At 46.2% G+C, this 15,963-nt stretch overlaps 1 protein-coding gene across 1 annotated transcript; it reads right to left on the bottom strand.

Annotated features, from left to right (window-relative positions):
• Window positions 1–162: 162 nt before the first annotated feature.
• On the bottom strand, window positions 163–15,433 carry LONP1 (lon peptidase 1, mitochondrial). The gene is made up of 18 exons (XM_085211688.1): window positions 15,007–15,433; window positions 13,647–13,735; window positions 13,175–13,294; window positions 10,786–11,014; window positions 10,229–10,290; window positions 9,589–9,718; window positions 9,159–9,242; window positions 8,268–8,488; window positions 7,165–7,303; window positions 6,115–6,293; window positions 5,296–5,383; window positions 4,390–4,512; window positions 3,928–4,044; window positions 3,501–3,641; window positions 3,252–3,417; window positions 1,929–2,137; window positions 1,074–1,238; window positions 163–534 (listed from the first exon to the last, which is right to left on the bottom strand). The coding sequence occupies exons 1-18, from the start codon at window positions 15,379–15,381 to the stop codon at window positions 370–372; spliced, it is 2,802 nt and encodes a 933-aa protein (XP_085067814.1). The 5' UTR covers window positions 15,382–15,433; the 3' UTR covers window positions 163–369.
• Between the last annotated feature and the right edge of the window lie 530 nt (window positions 15,434–15,963).

The following is a 15,963-nucleotide window of genomic DNA, read 5'->3' as shown; positions in this document are numbered from 1 at the left end:
ATTTCTGGGAGCTCCTCATCCACCAGTACAGTGTTCCACTTGTGTTCATAGTCCTTGAAGCAGATATTCGGTGTACAGTGAACTAACTATAAAATCTCCTTGGAGTGTAAGAGGCTGAAGTAGCTCTGCTGCTGGTAGCTGATAACATGCACATTCCTCTGATAAAATCTCACAACTTAATTTTATTGGAAATACTTAAATTGGATCGTAATTCAATATTAAAGGGGGAGAAATACATCATTCGACCAAAGCCCTCACTCACTTCAGCAGCTGCGCAGCAGCAATAGCTCCGTTCCCATGTCAGGATCAGCCCATGTCAGGGCAGAGCACTGAGGGACAAACTGCCCTCCAGCCCCCAGGTGCTGGGCATCATCCTGCAGCCAAATCCTGTTTTGAAAACGCTATATCGAATACCTCCTTGTAGTGCTCAACAAAATGCACTTCCAGTCCTTCTGTGATGAATCCAGCAAGGTCGTAATAATCCTTTTTATTCTCTGATGGCAAAATGATGCAGGTAACACCTGCCCTCTTCGCCTACAGGGAGAAAGAAAGTTACGATGTCTGTGTATTTAGTCCTAGAAATCCATCAGTCCACTAGGAACAGAGATTCTTTCCCATTTTGGAAAGTAAGAGCAAGCACACTTGTTTAGGAGCACCATCTGGCTTTACTCTCTTCTACAGAGAGCAGTCAGGGCGTTGCAGCCATCAGGCTCCCCGCAGCCCCAAGGCACACTGCAGCAGCTGCATGGACTGCGAGCTTTGTTAGCAGAACAGTGACAGCACATCTGGGGGCTGCTGTGCCAATTCATAATGTTTTACAGAGAAAGCTCACGGTGATGAAATGCAAGGTATTCCAAGTTCTAAATCCTCTCCATTCTAGGACAGAAAAATATGGCAAGCAGCCTTCGTTTTCACCTCCATCCTCACCCGGAGACACCAGCAAGATGCCCACACCCACCCAGCAGGTTTCTCCACAGCACATTACTGCCTCTCTCTGCCCTATAGGAGCAACCTGCTTGGCTGTTCCCGTCACCCCAAGACAAATGTGGGCCTCTGCCCACACGAGCTCTTACTGCAATAGTCTTCTCTTTGATTCCACCCACAGGAAGAATTTTCCCAGTTAAGGACACCTCTCCAGTCATGGCCACGTTCTGCCTCACTGGGCAATTCATGGCCAGTGACAGCAGTGCTGTTACTATGGTACATCCTGCACTTGGTCCATCCTTTGGTGTTGCTCCCTGTCAAAAAATAAAAATAAAAAAAAAATCATATTTTTAACCCATCTGCAGACCAGCAAAGCCAGACAATGCCTTTGTCCACTGCTTTTTTAACATAGCAGCAATTTCAGGGGGTCTTGTACTTAACTGCACAAAGGTTTTGGGGAAAGTGCTATTTGAATTGGCACATCCACACCGTGTCACTCCTCATCTTATTCACAATAATAAACTGAGGCTACAGCTTGACTTCTGGCCTGATACATCTGTGATATTCATTTGTCAAGCTCAGGATTTTGAATAATCAGTTTAAGCAAAAAATGAGCATCAATACCTTGTGGGCCTAAGCCAACCATGGGAACAAGAAGCAGTATTTCAAGGGTACATGGCATAAAGAATCACGAAGTAGTGGAGAGCAACACTGGAAACCATTCAAGGCAGAAAATACTGCTCAGTTTACCCAACAAAACCCAAGCCTCAGCTAGTGACAGTCTGCATGGATCTGAGGTCAAACAGATCTCTGAGAAGAAAGAAACAACTATTTGAGAGGAACAGAGGCAGAGAAAACACCTACTGCTTTCTGATCCTCCAAGAAACCAATTCTCAGGTAACAACCAGGTTCCTACTGTATTGGAAGAAGCAACAGGGAAAACGTGGACTACATTAAAGCATGACATGCAGCCATGCATGTCTCTGAATTCCTCATCAGATTACCTCTGGCACGTGCAAGTGGATGTGGGACGACATGAGAAAATCATTGTTGGGCTCCTTCTGCATCAGAAAGGCTCTTGCAAACGTGTAAGCTATTTTGGCACTCTCCTTCATTACATCCCCCAGCTGCCCTGTCACTTCGAGTGACCCATCCTTGCCCTCCTTGTCTTTGGGTCGCTTCAGGGATGTTTCAACAAACAGAGTGGAACCTCCTGAGAAAGAAAAGAAAAACAACATCTTGAGAAAAGTTTAAGAAAATCAAAGCAGATGGCTTTGGTGAAGCAGACACTATGTGAGGAATTTGAAGGCAGGGCTTTCTAATGAGACACTGTTGAGGAAAGAGCAATTGAAAGCTGCTCCCCAAATCCCTTCAGAAAGCTTAGTTAGAAATGTCAACAGGACTGCACTGATGGTCTCCATTCACTGCTCCTTCAGACCTCACAATCCACCCATAGACACAGCTCATATTTAGTGGAAGCAATCTTCAGGCACTTCTTGGCTATAAGACATGCTTACACACACCACACTTGCCAGCTCTACTTCCCAGTGCCAGACATCTATTTACCTTCTCCACTGTACAATTATTTCCTTTCTAACCACTTCCAGGACTTCAATTCCACCCAAAGTCAATTATAATACACAGGGAACACATCTGGACATCTAATCCTTTAATGTGTGCTGTACTTCCACAAAGTGGTGCACATAAGACCCCCAATAAGCAGGGGAGTAATCCAGTGAAGTGTAACTACTGCCTTCACTCACTCCAAGACAGTGCTAGAATACCTGCATCTGCCCTTGGCACTGAAAGCCAAGTCCATGGTGATACATCACTGGAAGAGATACAGCACAGCTGAGGCATGCTGCAAGTCAGAACAACGCCTCCTTCTTTTAAGGTTTTGTCCTTGGTTTTGTCCTTTGCTCTTAGCAAAGCTTATGCTTTTAATCACTACCATTGTAATGGATGTGGCTCACATGAGGTACAGCACACGAAAAGAAGTCAAAATCAGCCTAATTGGGCTAATTAAAAAAGGCTCTTTTCTTCAGGAAAGTGGAAGTCAGAATCTAAAAAGCCACAGAAGTTACTACTGCTAACGCCAATAAAAGATCTTCACTGGACTTGGTTAGAGAAATTCAGTTTGATGACTAGACTGAGTTTTTGACAATGACATGAAGATGGAGACACACATTTGAGTTTTCCAGCCAGTATTTATCTTTCAGGACCTGCAGCCTCACTCCAACGTGGAAGATTAACAAATTACCCTGGTAACACACATTAACCCACAAGTCACTGTGTAGCTGCACACTGTGTGCCTGCACAACTCTTACCCATAGCTGTCCAAGCCAGACCCATCACCACTCCTGGAGGAGTGGTTTCATACATTCGATCCACAGTGAAGATGGGCTTTCCTACAAAGTCTTGCAGGTTTTCAGGTGTCACCTGGACCGTCTCTGCTTCTCCACTCACAATTTTATAGGCCGATTTTCTCAGTACCTGTGTGAGACAGGAATTTGTTTCTGCAGAAAGAGCTGAGAATGCTGAAGCAAAGAGGTCACGGTTACACAATTCTCCCTCACCTTCTCTACTTGTTTCTGTAGATTCCTCACCCCACTCTCTCTGCAGTACTGCTTGATGAGAACAGTCAACACATCCGATGTGATTTTGGCTTTGTTTTCATCCAGACCGCACAGCACTCGTGCCTGAGGGACCAAGTACCTCTGAAAGAGAACATCCACACATCCTTCTGTTCATGTTTGTGGAGAAAAGCCTAATGACTCCAATTTGCCCACCTTTGTTCTGCCATGAGCTCAATGCCCTTTTCTAGAGTTCACTGCCTCTCTATTACAGAATGCTGGAATTATTTCAAATCAGGGGAACTCTGTCCAACATACCACGTGCCTCATATCTGTTGATATGATTGGATGTAAATATGTAAGCTTGACATTGCCAAAACCATTTTATCAGGTGTAATTCACAGCACATCACTGAAGCAGTTCCTCTCACCTCTGCAATTGCAAGCTTCTCTTCTGCGACGTATCCTGACACATTGATGACTTCCATTCTGTCCCGCAGCGGCTCTGGAATGGTTTCTGTTACATTGGCAGTACAAATAAAAAGCACCTGGAAGCACAAGATCCTATGAGGTGACCCGCTGCTTTACTCCAAGCACTGCTCCCTCACTGCTGTGTTTCTCTGGCTGATGGGCTGGAGCAAGGTCTGAGGGGTTGGAACAAGATTATTTTCTCTGTGAAGTCTCGTTTTTATTGCAGATAAAGCTTTGGGTTCTAGAACTATGTGTGTAAAGGCAACCTAATACAAAAGCTAGACAGCAGCAGAAACCACAGCAACTCTGCCTGTCACTATGAAAAACAGACTCCTGACTTTTCTTGCTGCCACGTGCAGATCTGTGCATTGATATACACTCATACCCTGCTGCTCCACCGCTCTGCAGAAGAGAGGAAATACCTTTGATAAATCCACAGGGACATCAAGGTAATGATCCAAGAAGTTGGAGTTCTGTTCTGGGTCCAGCAGCTCTAGCAGGGCTGAGGATGGATCTCCCTGATATCCTCTTCCTATCTTATCCACCTATAGCAGACAAGATTTAAAGTCAGAAGTTCCTCATGGCAGCAGGTTCTCATGCAAGGATTGTTTAAGGGCTCCATCTCAAAATCTTCACGTGGTCATGAACAGCCACCACCATTCTACCAGTTCGCCGTGGGTTCCCCCACTTTGCCACTGCCTACAGGCAGGAGCACTCAATGCACTGACAAGGCTTAGGGCTTGAACAGCAGGGCAGACAATGGCTTCTTAATCCTCTATTCCATCCCCAGGCCATCTGCTGTTAGTCTTTCCCAGGCATGGCACACAATGAAGCCACAGAGACTTCTGGTCTGTCCTAAACCCCTGCTGTTACACCCTGTCCTTACTTGCTTTGCTGCAAAGCAGTAGGCTGGAAAACCTGGCTCTTACCTATTCTCAAAGCAGACCTAAACTTGACTGAAAGCATCTTAATTCTTATAGTATTGTTTCAGACTTGCTGAGAGAGTGACACTTTTTAATATCACATGGACAATAGTGGCGGGGAACATGAGAGCTACTGAATTCTCTGGCTGTGATCCTCATGAATCTAATAGTTGCAATGGAAAAAGAAAGGAACAACTGAAATGTAAAAGCTGAGGTCTGTTATAGGAAGAGAAAACAAATGCCTGAAGTATCATTGTAACCCAAACATTACAGCCCAGCATAATTTAACAGCCCCCACCAAATCTGTGACTTCTGGGACCATTACTGCTGCATCTTTCAGCTGCAGGGGCCAATAGTTGCTAAGCAAGTTTTAAACAGCAAAAACAAAAAGAGCAGACACATCACCTCATCAATCAGTATCAGTGGATTCTCTGTCTTGGTCTTCTTCAGGCACTGGATGATTTTTCCTGGCATTGCTCCAACGTATGTCCTCCTGTTTTACCAGAGACTGTATTTAGGGGGGAACTATAAAGTATGGCATAGATCACACAGCAAAACATGCAGGTAACTGAACAGGCATATCCTGCTGGGGAAGACGTTTAACATCTGTCTACCAAAAGCATTCTCCATTGCCACAAGAAGCACCGACACCCATCTACTCTGTTTCTTGTAGAGAGCAGCCTTGAATTTTGGCAGAATACTCCTGAACCTGCAGTTTTCAGCTTTAGTTTTATCCTCTTTTAAGGCAGAGAGAAGCAAACAGGTGAGGCTGGGCACAGAGAGCGTTGAATAGCAACTTGTTGGTTTGGGTTAAAGAAACATTACAATGCATTTTCTTGTTCCAAAGATTTCCTCACCAGCACCTCCCTCCTGATCCTTCAGAAACCTGGCCTCAGTTACACCTGAACACACAGAAATCACCACGGTCAAGCTGTTCCTATCCTCAAGTGCTGGCATTTGTAGACAAACATGACTCTGGCATCTAAGTCTGATGCCTTTGAGAAGCTCACACAACTTTCCAAAGTTCTCCTATTAGAACCAACTGCAGTTTGAGGCAGGAACACTATTACAACAAATCCCTCCCTTTGCATTAATTTTCTCCTCTTCCTACATCCAAACCCTTTCAGCAGGAGCTGGCAGAACAGAGAATTAAACTACATGCATTGTTCAAATTCAATTATGCTCCCATTTGGACAACTTTAACACAAATCAAAGCACACTGACCTGTGGCCCTTGATTTCTGCCACATCAGTCATCCCTCCGACGCTGAAGCGGAAGTACTCTCTGTTTAGGGCTCTGGCAATGGAGCGGGCAATGCTAGTTTTGCCAACCCCAGGGGGGCCATAAAAGCACAAAATCTTCCCCTGGGTAGACCCACGCAGCTGGCTGACTGCTATGAATTCCTGCACAGCAAAGGAAGCACCAAAAATGAACAAGGAAACTGCAGCAACACCAAAACGTATCTGTTATCAGGTCAAGCAGTGCTTCCAAAATGAGCATCCTACACAAAATAGATCCTCAAAAGAGCTGGGGAGGGCGGGGGAAGATGTTGAGGTTACTGGTAGGACTCTTCCATTGCATGGAATTAACTTTATTAGTAATCAAAGTCAAAGACCTGCATGATGCAACTCAGGGCATTTCTGTCAGGCTAGTCAGTGTGAACATTGCAGGAACTGATGAGCAACGTGCTGGGCTGACACTCCAAAGAGTATTTTTCATTTAAAATAATGAATCAGATAGTGAGATTAAGTCATTGGTGTTGGGTACTGCAGGGGGAAAGATACCCCAGAATTCCCCTGAGAGAAAAAACATTTCACTGCCTTTATCTTTCTCTCCAGATTGGAGCAAAACAATAAAAGCAACGTTCTAGGATGCCTAAGAATGTACACCAACAATTCACTGTTAGCTAATGCTCCTCCCCTGCTTAACTGAGGTTGGTGTGCTCTGGGAACGCAGGAGCTTTGCCTGTCACGATGAACCACTTTAGGAACTTCTCAATGCACAGATTAAAATCCTGGCAGTGCTCCCCTTGGATATTTGTTCATTTCCTCAGCATTTAAGTAACAAAATGAATACACTGTCATTTGAAACCAGAACGTGACTTTTATTGCCAATAGCAATTCAACACATAAACTTATCACCAGAACATTCCTGCAACTTTTTGTGATTTGTGATCTAACGAAAATTAATGGAGAGCTGCAAGCTGAAACGTAACCAAACCACCTGATGTTGGGCTGAGTTTGAAGCTGTGCCCTCTGCCTATTCCCACCTTACCAGAATTCGCTTTTTGACGTCATCCATCCCATAGTGATCCTCCTCCAGAACTGCTTGGGCTCTGGTCAGCTCCAGGTTCTCCTCACTGCATTTACCCCAGGGGATGGATGTCAGCCAGTCCAAGTAGTTCCGTGTAACACTGGCAGAAACAAATGAAAGTGATTTAGCAACAAACCCATGCCTTCCAAAAGAACCTCATCCCTCAAAAAGTGGAGGATGAATCAGACTCATAAAGGGCAGATGATGAAAATACCCCCGTTATCTGGGCAGGCATTGCTAGCCTGTAACTGCAGTCTTCAATCCCTTGCCCCTTTCTCAGAAAATGCGAACTTTTGTCTCAGAACACCAAAATGAGTGAGCAAGAACCTTGGCCTGGGTGGTGATATTCTTCTGTTGAACTCCTTCAGCAGCTTACTCCTTTTTGCTTACAGGAGACAAAAGTTGTCAGCCTGCCACAATAACCCCGCATTATCATATTATAACCAGAACAGTCACAGTAAATGCTGCATGAAAATCCTATTTGTAGTGAAACAAAAAGGGCTTGGAAGATCTGTTAACACTGGTGAACAGCAATGCTGGAATTAGACCTGAAAAAGTAATACCAGCTTTGTGTGCAGCTTTGGTGTTTTCCTCCCAAATATTTCTGTTGCAAACCTGCACTGATGACCATGCTGACTGCTCAGTGCAATAGCAGATGCCACCTCATCAGATAGGAACATTCAAAGCAATTTCAGTTTATGAGACACAGATGATGTGACAGAAGATAAAAGCTGCTCTTTTGCAACTCCAGCCCTGCCCCTACAGGAGCTGACTCAGGGAGTGAGTTTTGCTTCTCTTCTCCTGCATCTCATGAAAACATCTGAGAGGAGCGAAGAGCAACACTTAAGGGCTGCAGGAATCACTGTACTTTTCAAGAGGAGAAAGGAATGGCACAGTACTTCTATGCAGCTTTAGGCTGCAAGGAAGGAGCATAACTATGATACATCCAGAGAAAGCAATTAAGACAGAAAAGAGAAAAACTCTTTCGGTAAGAGCTTAACAGAACTGGGCTGATTGCTCTTATTCTCCTAACTAACCCTGACAGGACACAGCCACACACTCACTTGAATTCTGAGGAGTGATTATCCAGCAAGCTCAATTTGTTCAGCTCCTCATCAATCACATCCATCACATGCTTTGGCACTACCAGCTCCTTCAGCCGCTCACGGAATTTTTCTTCTATAGCATCCTTGTCCTCTTTCTCCAGACCCAGCTCCTTCTTAATGATCTTCAGTTGCTCCTGGAGAAGGTATTTGCGATGCGTCTGCTTGATTTTCTCCTCAACCTAAACACAGCAACAAGCATTGTGACTGTCCTGTTCCTGGCACCATGCAACAAACATCAAATGCTTTCCAATACTTCTGAGTTATGAGCTTTTTGGCAGCTGAAAATACAGCAGAGATCTTCAGCAGCATCTAATGTAACAAGCCACTTGTTGCACCACTTCCAGGTCTCAATGTGCTCATGTTATTCCCACAGCATCTACACCAAACTCAGAGTTTTATCTTTCCAGTCCGCATCACTCCAGTTTGTCCAAAAGAAAACCAAAGACCACGACTAAAGCCTTGCTAAAGTCAGTGTACTTGCTGTTCTCCCTTTGTCCTCTAGGCCTTCTCATAAGAGAAGAAAATCAAGTAGGATAAGCATGGTATGCTCTCCAAAAACCCCTTTTGCTTCTCTAAATCACCTCCCTCATTTGCCTGCAGGGCTTCCAGGAGGAAGCAGATTCAATAGCAGATCCTGTATTAATTTTCCAAACAAGCACGAAAAATTAAGTTTCCAAATGGAAAAGAGTATCAAGTTATTAACTCTGCATTAATGTCATTCCTTCAGAGTGTGTACCATGATCTTATTTTAAAATTCTCCACTGGCAGTGCTAAGTACTGTAGTATTAAGTCCACAGAGGTGGACATGCTATAAATGTGTGTAAGACATACATTACTTGAAAGGCTTACCTCCCTTCCAAGACGTTGCTGCAGTTTGCTCAGCTCATATTCCTTCTTTAGAAGGGAAAGGGCTTTGTAAAGCCGTTTGGGAATCTGGAAATGACAGATGCAAAATGAGTTGTCAGACTCATGTCATGTCATGTCATGTTTGACTCATGTCAACTCCCCGCCCCACAGCACCTGCAGGTGTAGAAAGACCAATTCAGCAACAACCACAGTGTGAGAGGCAATTATCACAAAGACACAGGGCATCCAGACTTTCCCTGAAAGCAAATTATTACTTACTTACTGTATTCTTCAGCAGGAATCTATGAGCTGATATTAACCTATCACCAAATGTAGCACAGGAGCCTACTCTGTACTGAGGCTTCGAGAGAAATTATGACAAATGAAAGGCACACTTCTGCTAGTACAGCATTAGTTGAAAGCTTCATCTTACACTGGTTTCTTCCAAGATGTCTTGAAGTTCGTGTGACTCTGCCCCTGTCAGTGCTGCACCCATGTCACTCAGATAGATGGGGTTATCTACCACACGCTGTCCAGCTTGCATCATCTGAAGTACAGACTCTCTGGAAAAAATGGTGATAAAACCCAAAATGTTCAGTAAATTCTTACATTCATAAAGGAGTAACCTTGTTGAGTTATTTAAAGAAGAAATGAAACGCAACTCAGCTTCATAGCAAAATAGCTTTCAAAAGTCTGACTAAAGCTGTGTTCAGAGACAAATACACACTTTGCTAAAAGAAATGATCACTGATAAATATAACTATGAATATGAAATGTTAACAATCTGTGACCCGCCACGCTGAGCCTCATGTCCATAACATGTGCATAGGGCTGCAACACTTATTGCAGTGAGCTCCCCTCAGACCCACACCATCTGCTCCAAGTCCTGCTGTCCTAACAGATATTAAAGTTTTGCATAAGGTTTTCAAAACTTTCCAACAGCAGATGCTAATTCCCAAACCAAATTCTGGGCAGTAATTCAGCGAGTGTCTCCTCTTTGTTACAGCAAAAGGCCAAGGGGAACAGAAATCTTAGGGTACTCCATCCCCAGAGCACACATGGGAAACACAGACCTGTACAAAGGGTTCAAGGCAATGATGTCCCGGATTGTTTTGACAATTTCTGCAGTAAGAGCCTGTAAGAACAAGAAAGATTTAATGAGTACAGACACAACATTCTCCAACTTCCCCATTCTGGGAGCCCAGATATGCAGACCCTGGCCACTCATCTCCAGTGCTGTGCTGAAATGCTGTTTGTGCTGCACAGTTACTCCTCCTAGGAGGCAACAACGCAGGAGGGGCAGAATTTCTGCATGCACAACATGTATCCTGTGCTGGGACAGAAGCAGTCAGGCTGACCGCTCAGATCACCCTGGGGCAAAGACTTAACTTGACATAGGTTATCACAGACTTTAGCACAGCTCAGCCTCTTCAGTTGGCAATTTTTGGAAGTGATTGGTTCTAAGGAATTGAGTCATTCTAAGGAAAACTCACTGTTTTCATAAAATTCCCTGCAAGAAGGAAGTGATTTCCAAAGTCTGAAATCTGAGCTTCATTTTATAACTCTTCAGCAAGCAACGCAGATGCAACTCTACAGGACAGGTCAAGGCTGGTATGCTCAATTCACTTACTTTAACCTCTTCTGTGATCTGAAAATCTTCATGAACCACGTTCTCTACTTCTACCATGAGAACCTCCTGCGAAGAAGCAGCCACAGGATCCAGCACCACCTCGACAGCTTGCTCCTTTGCTCCAGGCTCCTCCTCAGCCTCTTTCTTAGGGCGCTTCTGTTTCCTTCTAACCTTGTGTTTGCTCTCAGGCTCCTCAGGCTCCACCTCTAGCTGCCTGTTTATACGGATTCTGAAAGCCAAAGGAAACCAAACACAGTCAGTTCTCCTTTGCCTCTATGTGACTTCAGCTTCAGCCTGAAAAGTCTTTTGTTTTGAGCTGAAATATCAACAGTTGACAATGGTGACTAATTGATAATAGACATTTTGTAAGATTTACTTTTTGGTTCACTCTGTTAAAATAAGGTGTGATTTAGCAAAACCATAACACTCAAGTGGTAGATACCAGTGGGTCTTATTTAGTAAGCTTACAACAAGAAAGCAAAAATATACAAAAATTAACCAGCCACAGAAATAGCCTGCTCCTGTTTCTGCTCTGCAGGTTTGGTTTAACAAGGTTCCTTAATAAAAGTAGGAGGAGCTGGAAAAGTCACAGGAAGACTGAAGGAAAAGGGACACTTCCTTGCAAGAAAGAAGGAAGGGAAGAGAGATCTCCTTTTCAGATTGTAGCTCTTCCATTTCCTCCTCAAGTTCTTATAAGTCATTCTAATAGGAAAGCAAAGAGCTCCAGGATTAAAACAAATCACATGAAATGTGTTCTCTTTAACTTCCACTGATAGGACAGAATTGGCTTTATCTCCAGCCCAAATTACCACAAAACTCCTCTGTGTTCAGCTGCTGAATGGTTTTTCACCTCATGAAGCTTAAGGACAACTGCTCACTCAAAACAACACCTTTATTTGTCACATAGTCCTGATAATCAGAGGTAACTACATTTTATGAGAGCCTGTTCTGCTAAACGACTCAAGCACGAGAAAAAGCCATTTGTCTGTAATACTGAACGCTTTTAAGAATCTCCAGTGCAGTTCTGCATTTGGATGAAGGTGGCAGACACCTTTTCCCCTCTGCCACTTTGCTGTTGCTATGCCCTTCCATAGGTCAGCACAAGCACAGGCTGAACAAGAGCACAGAAAGGACTCATCTCCATCACCAGCTCTACCTGCTCAGATCAGCTGCCGAACTGCAAAGCCAGGATCAAAACAATTAACAAACCCACAACTAAATCATCTGGTGAACAAATACCAGGATCACAGACTGAAATATCACAGCACACACACAGGACAATTAATAAGGTATCATTGTTAGTGTGGCTGCTCAGACAGCTGGCTTTTCTATACGAACCAATGATGTGAAGGGGAATCCCACCTCCTCCTTGTTCTTCTTGAAAAGCTGCTTCACTCCCTCACCTTCATTCTGAACATCCTGTTCTGCTTTTTCACTCTTTTGATTCTTAACAATCAATCCTTTGCTTTAAACCACACCTGCTGCAGTATCAACCCTAATTCTAAACACAGTGTGTATCATGAAGCCCTTCCATACCTAGACATCCCAAATTCTATCATCCATTCTATTTCCTACATGATGATACTGCAAGAATCAAACCAACATTCTATATGCTACACGCTGTTCTATAGCAATTAACTACTAAGCCCTAAAAGGGAAGGGCTAGATGCATGACATTACTACCTTCCAAACAAAATCCATTTCCCTGTTTGTATTTTTAAACTTCCTTGAATTTTGCCTCTTATACAACAGCCTCACATCAGACATCTTAAATAGAGAGTATGAACCATAGCTCTCCAGACTGGAACCAAAATCTCACCCTCTTCCCTGGCAAGCTCAGGCAAACTCAGCTCTGAGACGCACCACCTAGATAAAAATGGAACTGGTGCAACAAAGCAAGAGGAAGAAAAAAAGTAAAGCTTCAAAGCAACACACAGCCTGAAATTAGTTACCTGAGGCTGTTAGACTACAATTCCACACTGTCTTATCTCAAAACACTTGCACAGATAGCTACCTACATCCCCACACATAATCCTCTTTCACTAAATCCACTTCCAGGGCAATCATAATTACAGTCCTAGACTGCTTTTTTCTTTTTTCTTCTCCCTTTTTTCTTGCTGTATTTTCCAAAGAAACTGATGAACCTCAGAACAACAAACGCTTGCTTGCATTACCCAATGGCTTATGGGAGAACAATGTGTGCTAGCTCTTTATTTTTGGGGTGAAACTACCTCACTTGCAAGAGCACAAAGAATGAGCAGCATCAGAATACAGTGCAGTAACAAAAGCTTGTCACGCAGGAGCTGCACATGAAACACGTGGTGACACTGATAAAGGGAGGTGTGTTTCTCCAGTCCTTCCAGTGCATTCACCCCCCCAGCTTAAGTACCTTCGGTGCCCCATGACGATCATGCGCAGTTTGTCTCCCAGGTCCTGCATCTCATGGATCTGTACAAATGTCCCCATCTGGTAGATTTCGTTCAGATCCTCCACCACATCCGATTCATTGCTATTGAGGAAGAAAAAAACATAAGGCAGATATAAAGAAATTTGAGAAAGAGTGGGTAAATGTTAACAAAGGAAAAAAAAACAGTTGGTTGCAGAACTTTAAACTGCATTCAGAAGCAAGGATTTCACACTGTCCTCATGGTTAGGCAGCCCCTCTGTACATCACTGCATGCTCAGCTTCTCCCAGGCAGCAGCAGCCTTTCCAGCAACATAACATTGGTGGTAATGGATGCTGTGCTAAGAAGAGGTCTAAGCGTAATTACTGGAATGCTATGACAGGCAAGGAATCTCAGAGCACAGCCTCTAGTAAAAGCACAAAAACATCGCTGTAAAGATGAAGAGAAACAACTTACTTATCATCCTTCTTAAGGAAAACACCAGCGTAAGGCTGGGCAAGACGAACCTTCCTCCTCAGCAGCTCAACCAGCTTCTTGTTTTTCACCTAGAACAAGAAGCACGAAGTCAGGTAGGGATTTTCCTTCAGCTTTGCACCCTCGGCACACCAAACCATGCATGGTGGAACCCTCTGAACTATGAAGTCTCACCTTTGTTTGACCTTGTCTACGTTAGAGGACAGCAACATAAAAATGGAAGAATATTAGAAGACACTAATACTGAATATTTAAGAAGTTGCTGTGTTGTGAGTTTTTGATTAACATAGCAGTGGTAACACACTGACATCACTGTCAAGCAGTGCTGCACAGAGCTGGGGATGTTCTAGGTGTGGGGCTGGGGGAGACAGCACTGGGACAGCTGACCCACGCTGGCCAAGGGGACATCCCACCCCACCTGATGTCACACTGAACTACAGAACCAGGGGATGTTCAGAAAATGTTTGTGTTCCCAATAAACCATGACATGAGGTGAGCCCTGCTGTCCTGAAGCAAAGGATCAATTTCCCATTGTGCTTTGCTTGTGCATACAGCTCCGGCTTTACACATTCAGCTCTCTTCAGCTCAAACCATGAGCTCTCACACTTTGACTTCCAGCCCCCTCCTCCACCCAGCGCACGGAGCAGAGAGCAGCTTAGCGGTGCTGAGATCACAGGACACTGATATCAACCATTTCCATGCAGAAGCTTTGCAGGACTGCACACCTAAGATTCCAATACACAAACTTCGGCATTCCCTGCTCTCTAAGCTTCACTCTGAGGTGCTCAGCCTCTCTGTTTGCCTGTCAGGACCTGAAGAAGCAGAGCCGACAGTGCTGGTGCTGCCTGTATGGTGGCTCTGGGAGGAGGTGGCACAGGCTGCAGTGATGTGGTGGATGTTCTGTCCCTGGAGACTTTCAAGGCCAGGCTGGATCAGGCCCTGGGCAACCTGTCAGAGCTGCGGTGTCCCTGTGCACTGCAGGGCAATGGGGTGAGATGGCTTTTAAAGGTCCCCTCCAACCCTAAGGATCCATGACGAGCAGCCAGCGGCCAACCTGGAGAAGCGGTTAGAAAAGCTGGCAGAGAGAGCACTTCCCTAAGGAATCCCTCGAACGAATCCACGTTCTCAGACGGCCAAACGCTCCGTATGGCACTGCAGCGTCAGCCCAGCTCTGTCAATGGACGGAGCCACGAGCAGCGCGGAGCGGCGGGGTGGGACGGGTGATGCTCCGACCCGAACCGCCCCGCGGCCCAAAGCGAGCGGCCCAACACCGAGCCCGCAGCAGGGAAAAGCGGCCGGCAAACAACCGGGGACACCGGGCCGCCCCGCAACCCCCGCCCACCTCGATGATCTTGATGAAACGCGGGAACACGGGGTTGCGCGTCACGGCGATGAGCGGCACGTTGGGGAAATGCTCGGGCACCATCAACGGCGTCAGCGCCGTCATCACCGGGCCGCTCCCGCCGGGGTCCGCCCCGCCGCCGCCGCCCTCCTCGCCCCCTCCGCCGCCTTCCAGCCCGTCGCCCCCCGCCAAACCGCCGGAGCTCCACCGCTGCCACCGCGGGGCGGTGCTGAGGGCGGCGCGGGGCGGCGGCGCGGGGCCCGGCGGGACCGCGGGGCTGATGGAAGAGGCGGCCGCCGGGAGACGGCGCCGCGCGGAGCCCAGCAAGACCGGCCGCAAGCGCCCGCACAGCCGCAAGCAGCGCGCGGCCGCCATGCTGCCCGCGGGAGACGCGGCGCTTCCGGTTCGCGCCGCGCAGGCGCCCTGTGAGGCCGGGGCGCGGGGAGCGTGGGGCGGCGCACGTCTGCGGGAGCGCGAGGGTGAGGCCATGGGTTCGAATCCCGGCGTTGCCCGGTGCTGAGGGGGGAGCGGGCGGAGCGAGGGGTCCCGCATCCAAACCTCACGCCTGAGCCGTTGGCCTTCTTGACCACCAAGGCACGCTGCTGGCTCGCGGCCATCTGTTGGCCACCAGGGTCTTTCGCAGAGCTCCCCACCAGTCGGGCAGCCCCCAGCATGTACTGATCATAGAGCTATGGAATGGCCTGCTGATGTATTACTGTGTGTGTACCAATCTGCAATTAAGGAATTAAAAATAGAAGTATGCAGAGAAGTAGAAGGGCAGAACTTGTCTTCCTGAACCAAAGGGCTGTGGCAAACCCTGGGCTAAAGCCCCCAGAGCAGCTCTGCTCTGAGCACACCTCAGGGCAGCAAGGCTGCAGGTAGTGCTGGGCAGCACTGCACTCTTGGTGAGATCGCAGAATCGTCACAGAATGGCCTGGGTTGAAAAGGACCACAATG

The sequence above is a fragment of the Meleagris gallopavo genome, chromosome 30, assembly GCF_905368555.1.
Source record: "Meleagris gallopavo chromosome 30, MGAL_WU_HG_1.1, whole genome shotgun sequence".
NCBI classification, from domain to species: domain Eukaryota; kingdom Metazoa; phylum Chordata; class Aves; order Galliformes; family Phasianidae; genus Meleagris; species Meleagris gallopavo.
The sequence above is the reverse complement of the archived record's forward strand: the minus strand, read 5'-3'. Positions and strand labels throughout refer to the sequence as shown.

Bases quoted from the DNA above. Each gene is read 5' to 3' on its own strand.
- LONP1 (XM_085211688.1), bottom strand. From the start codon at position 15,381: ATGGCGGCCGCGCGCTGCTTGCGGCTGTGCGGGCGCTTGCGGCCGGTC. The intron at 4,513-5,295 runs GTGATGTGTCTG...TGTCTGCTATAG, and splicing joins CACTGATACTGATTGATGAG to GTGGATAAGATAGGAAGAGG. The intron at 3,642-3,927 runs GTGAGAGGAACT...GTTCTCTTTCAG, and splicing joins AGAAGCTTGCAATTGCAGAG to AGGTACTTGGTCCCTCAGGC.